General features: G+C 33.4%; 1 protein-coding gene across 9 annotated transcripts; it reads left to right on the top strand.

Moving 5' to 3' along the window:
- Positions 1–992: 992 nt before the first annotated feature.
- Positions 993–4,046, top strand: LOC140803439 (uncharacterized). Of its 9 annotated transcripts, none has more exons than XR_012111879.1 (7): positions 1,023–1,174; positions 1,316–1,374; positions 1,778–1,860; positions 2,037–2,165; positions 2,254–2,406; positions 3,119–3,219; positions 3,591–4,046. XR_012111879.1 is itself a non-coding variant. In XM_073159316.1 (5 exons), exons 2-5 carry the CDS (start codon positions 1,564–1,566, stop codon positions 2,374–2,376), a joined length of 318 nt encoding a protein of 105 aa, XP_073015417.1. In that variant the 5' UTR covers positions 1,033–1,174; positions 1,316–1,563; the 3' UTR covers positions 2,377–2,379. The 9 variants fall into 9 exon arrangements, 3 of the variants coding, with proteins under 3 accessions (XP_073015419.1, XP_073015418.1, XP_073015417.1); XR_012111880.1 differs by having other exon boundaries at positions 1,024–1,174; positions 1,817–1,860; positions 3,591–4,045; XR_012111877.1 differs by lacking the exon at positions 1,316–1,374 and having other exon boundaries at positions 993–1,174; positions 1,817–1,860; positions 3,591–4,039.
- The last annotated feature ends 1,715 nt before the right edge of the window (positions 4,047–5,761 follow it).

Raw genomic sequence — 5,761 nt, 5'->3', positions numbered from 1 at the left:
ATAAGCCGTCGCTTGAATTAGCGACTGTGTGTATAAGACCATCGCTTAAATTAGCGACGGTCTGTATGTGATCGTCGCTTAAAGAACCGTCGCTAAATAACGATGGTCTTGTTCAAAATAACCGTCGCTAATTTGTAACGGTTATTGAAAAACCGTCGATATATGAAGGCGACGCGACCTCCGGTTACGGACCAACAAACCGTCGCTAGTCCCGTTTTTTTTGTAGTGATTATTGGGTGACTGTCAACAAAAAATCATTAATGTGAACGGTTGGTGGCAGAAATATTTTTGGCTGAAGGAATTTTGACAAAAGAAACACGGTTTCACATTTAGGATGAGCTCTATAAATAGGGTTCTCGCTGCCTCGGTTTTATTGCACCAACAAAGCTTTTCGACATTGTAAATTAGAGAACGAAACAAAGAAAAAACGATAGTGTTGATTGTTCTATTGCGTGAGTTAAAGAAATTATTTTCTTAGTTATACTCGGTTGAATGTTGTGAAATATTGAGTATATTGTAGTATACACTTGTAATTTTCTCCCTATAATAAAGATTTGCAGTAACTCTTTGGTTGCTTCTTTGTCTGATCTTTCACATTAGAAATGATTTTTTAGATTTTTTGCTAAGACTAGAGAAATGATGACCGGAGATAATGGATTTGGACTGGTAATTTTTTCGACGACTAAACACATTAATGAATTTAACATGATTGTTTCTCAGCTAACATCAGTTCAAATTAATATTGATGCTGAGATTCGTGCACTTATTCTTTTGACATATCATATATTGAGTAAATCACGTAAATCATTATATTCTTGTTGATTTTAATTTCGCATTTTTAATATTATATTATCGTCATGATCGTCATTACTTTGATGTGATCCACAACACCGAGGTCGTCCTTCCCCAGTCGACTACATTTAGACGATCAGAAGATAAAGATATTTGATTAGATCTACTCTTTCTTGAAAATCAAATTGCCTTTTTTTTTTATACACATTTTTTTAATTAAAAAAACGAAGGCGGCTAGGAACTCCATCTCCCTTGGACGGCCCAATTTAACCACACAAAAGCCCATGGAACAAAACATGGAGCGTTAATGGATCAAAGCTAGTGACCTCGGAGGGAAGGAGATAAACGCTAGCACGCGATTCCGCCGTTGCCTATGTTCTCTGTAAACCTTATCTTTACATCTCTCCGCCACTCGCTCTCTTTCGATTTCTTTGTTTCTTGTTTTTCCGATATCTAAATTTTCATTTCTCTGTGTATGTGCGGTACACATTTCCTCCACATAAGGAATCTCTGTTTTCTGCAGTTCTTCTTGTTTTGATTTCTATTTCGTTGTTGTTTCAGTTTCATCAAGTTTTTTCTCAGGTTGTTTTTCAATTTGACCTTCATTTTGCTGATTGATTTATAAATTTTAGTCCTTTATGATTTTATGTTCATTTGCGAGTCTCTGATGATTTTCAATTTCACCAATTTTGTTTGAATGATTTATCTCGTTGTGCTTGCGATTGTCCGAGGAAGTGTAACGGTGTAATAGTTGAAGCTTCTGGTTATTTCATGGAATTTTTGTATAGTTGTGGTATGATATTAATCGGGAAGCTATGATCTATTCTTTAATATGGTTTAGCCTCGTGCATGTAATTTATAGTAAAGCTCTTGCTGTGTTATTTATTCCTGTGTATTAGAGCGTGTATATTTTTATATAAACTAACTATAGCGCTTAGGAGCTTTCCATGAAGAAGAATCCTCTGCTCGATCTTTCGCCGCTCAGTGGAAGTCGATTCGATTGAACGGGGTCCTAATTTTGCAGGCTTTATTACAATGAGAGATATACCGGAGGGGATGCTGTGTATGGTATGTTGTTCCTTGCTTTCTTTTCCAATGGATTCAATAATCTAGGAAAGAAGAGTCTGCCTCAAACTTCTTACTACATTATTATTGGGATTAATACTCTCTATTATATCAAATGTACATACATCATGTTTAGGCATGACCTTCGAACAATAAACATTGTTTAAATTTGTTGACAGATGTGCGATAAATATCAAACTGTACGTGACTCTAAGTACGTTACATGGGTGACATTGCTTGATGAATATAATACGAAAGACGTAAGCAATTTGGCGGAACTAGCCTTAGACTCCTACAATCAGAGAGAAGTTAGACAAATTATTTGATATTATTAACCGTTTTGTTTATTGAATAGTTGAAATAATTTTGTTTTGCATATTTTTGGGTTGGTTGCAGCAAAAGAATTTCAAACTCGAGAAAGTTTGCAAGCTAAACTTCAGAAATGTATTTTCCTGCATGACATTCAGGGCAAGAAATGCTGAAACTGACGAGTGCCGTCTTTTTCGAGGTGTTTTCTGATTTCATGATGTACTGCTTTGTGAGATCAGGGTACATGCACCATTTTTCCCTATTCCATTTTTTGTTACTGTTTTAGTGGAGTTCTATGCTATCATTGTTCACGGTTTATCCGAATGTTTAATGGTACATGTTTTGCTGATGGTGATACCTAACAAAATATCTTAGTTCACAATCTTGAACACTTCATCTTAGTATGAGTGCTAAGTGTGGAGATTAAAACCAAATCAAAATCAAATAAAATCCTTAAGTCTGTCTGTTCATCACGAAAGTTGGATACACCGGGTCCTTTCATCTTTCAAACTAGGGATGGTCGGCTTCTTTTAATGGAATGTTAGCTATGTGATTATATCTCTAATTCAGTTGCCGTCTCATAGTCAATAACCATAAGATATGGGATGGATATAGGTAAGATAAAATACGAAGCAAAGATATGTTTCACTCTGGTCGACAAGTTCTGGATGTAGGGAGCAGGGTGTTTTCAAGTAAATCACTAAATCCTTGAAGATTATTTGGGGTGTGCGTTGGTGCTATGTCATGCTAGAGTGAGGCTACACTTGAGCATGAGTCGAACCCTCTACCAAGCATGAAGCAAATATCAAATTCATAATTTGGAATATAGTTTTAAATAGGTGAATGAGGAGTACAACTGCACCATCAAAGCTATACCATGTAGCATTGTTCATCTTTTTGTTGGCATATGAATAAGAAAATTGGAAGCTGATTTTTGTTTGAAGTTTTTTAGGATGGTGATACGATTCAGGGTGTTGGAAATCATGTTGCCGCATCATTTCAAAGCAAGGAAGCTCACTACCCTCGCACGCGGTACAATGCATCCACATAATCGTACATTGACATGTTTCATGCTTTATTCATTGGTCATTCATTGAGTGTTTGTTATGTGTAGCTTTAAGATTTTGTTAGGTTTGAAAGGCATTCGTCCTATTTATTACCGGGTTATATGATTAATCAGATCATGAACGTGTTATGTGATTAATTGGATTCTGATAATCTTAAAAGTTATACGTTATTTGTTGGTAAATTTGAGTGATGGGGATCGTGATTGGATGGTTGGGATGTCGATTGTGCTGCTGATGTTAATTTAGTGACTTGCCTCAACAAAACCAGCTAATGAACTTTTTATTTTCGACGTAAATGGTTTCTTTCATTTCTATTATAAATCTGTGATTTTTGGGAGTCTTTTTATGCTTGTGCAGTAAGCTTGCAAGGAGGAGGATCTGACTGTTGTTAATGACAACAGTGGTGGCTCTTCCCGCTAAGAATTGTTATCATCTTCATCCCCCAGCATCTCGAACATGAAAGCAGTACGCTACCTGAAATTGTTACCATAGGTGGATTTATATGGAATCCAGAGCTAAATAGGCCAGGCCCAAAAATCGTCGAGGTATGAGCCCATAAAAACAATCAGGCCCATTCCAATGAAATTAAGTCTTGTGAACTATTCGAACTTTTAATGAAAAAATAACAGCGGAGCGCTCCTGAGGTGCTGCCCGATGTGGTAAGATAGACTAGCACTTGCATAATTGTTATGAGTTTAATTTTTTCTATTAATGTATTTTTATGAGCATGTCACACAGAGTTTGCTTAATACGATTTAGTTTGTTAGCTTTGTTTACAGGATGTTGTGTTAGAATGAAAGTTTATTCGGTGTGTATCGAAAGAGAACGACTGCAGGTTCCATCACTAAAAAAAAAAAAACAACACCACAAATTTTCACTCGGGTCAACGCTCAATTCTCGTCAGTTACATTATATCTTTGTAGTTTTGAATAATATCATACTTATACTCTCTACAAAAAATTATGAAAATTACTTAAGGTGTCATAATCAATGTGCTAGGCTTCTTTTTTTTTTTTTAAGGAAAAAAAAAACTCTCTCGTTTAACTTATTAAGTAGGTAATTCTTACTACTCCATGAATCCAGTTTTGAAATTTGAAAATCCTATGTTTTTATGGTTAGTAAGAGTCAAAATCATCTCAATAATTTCAAATTTTAAAAATATATCCTTTAAATAAAAATAAAACTGTAATAAAGTTTATTTTAATCTTATTCAAATTTATCAGCAGGAATATTTGTCCTTTAATCGTCTAAGACTTGACATCAAAATTCAAATTTATTCCATTTTTGAAACCTCGTGTTCCGCATCATTTCAAATTCATCATGTTTCTACAAGGCTTTCAATTTCAAATAATGGTTAATTTACTTCATTATTTATATACATATTATTTATACACATACATGATATGTCATATGCCAGAACAATTTATATCTAGTTAAAAAATTGTATTTTCGTCAATTATTTGTAGTATATCTATTATCAAGATCTCAAATTAGGGACGAAGTCTCTTGTTCGAGACGATTGTATAAAAAAATGCATTTCAACTCAAAAATAAATAAATTTACGTCATAACAAATAAAAATATTATTAATTCAGCCACATCTTTTTGCTACGCATTATATTTCTTTTACAATTTCTCTCTTTTTTTAATAATAAAGTTTCTTGTGAAACGGTTTCACGGATTTATATCTGTGAGACGGTTGATCTGATCCATATTTACAGTTAAAAGTAATATTTTTAACAAATTTTTTTTTTTTCAAATTCAGGTCGCTTAAGATTCATCTCACAAAATCTTGAGTGCTAGATTTTTAGGTGCCACCAGTAGAAAGTAGATTGGTAACAAAAATAGGATGGTAGATAACATAATTTTTGGTTGTTAAAACGGGCATATCTAAAGGACAAAAGTGTTGCAAATTTTGTTTTATGTTCAAATTTTTCTTAGGTGTCAATATGAATTAAAACCATTCATAAGATTTTTAGATTTGATTTATTTTTGTATATTTAATGTCGGCTCCAAATATCCTGGTTTTTAGACACTAATAGCTCTTCTTGTAAATCTTTACGAACGTTCTTCAACATTCTAATTAGATCCACAATCAGAAACGTTGTTCCTCTCTTAAATTGCACTAAAAAACTAGGATAAGTTTGTGTCGAGATTGGATTGCCGTAATTGGACTGCTCTGGCAGTGGTTCAGGGCGGCAACAACGTTGGCTCAATGGCCGTGCACAGGGAAGGATGTTCCGCCATGACCCTTGCAAAACATGGGCCGATTTTTGTGATGAGAAAGAGAGATTTGATATTCAAGTTATGATATATATATATATATATAATATATATATATATATATATATATATATATATATATATATATATATATATATATATATATATATATGATGTATTATTAAGAGTTAACCAAGCATGATAGTTTCAAAAATAGAAAATAACATATAATAATTTTAAATAATGAAAATATAGAATCCTGATAAGGTAAGAATCTTTGTGGTCTTGTATTTATTTTATATATAT

Source organism: Primulina eburnea, chromosome 10 (assembly GCF_022965805.1).
Source record: "Primulina eburnea isolate SZY01 chromosome 10, ASM2296580v1, whole genome shotgun sequence".
NCBI lineage: Eukaryota > Viridiplantae > Streptophyta > Magnoliopsida > Lamiales > Gesneriaceae > Primulina > Primulina eburnea.
Note: the sequence above shows the minus strand (reverse complement) of the source record. Positions and strands in the feature narration are given on the sequence as shown.

What these genes read in the sequence shown, in the direction of transcription:
- LOC140803439 (XM_073159317.1), top strand. Translation starts at nt 1,564, where the DNA reads ATGGAATTTTTGTATAGTTGTG. An exon ending in CGGAGGGGATGCTGTGTATG is followed by an intron (nt 1,861 to 2,036) that starts GTATGTTGTTCC and finishes ATTTGTTGACAG; the next exon opens with ATGTGCGATAAATATCAAAC. An exon ending in ACTCCTACAATCAGAGAGAA is followed by an intron (nt 2,166 to 2,253) that starts GTTAGACAAATT and finishes GGTTGGTTGCAG; the next exon opens with CAAAAGAATTTCAAACTCGA.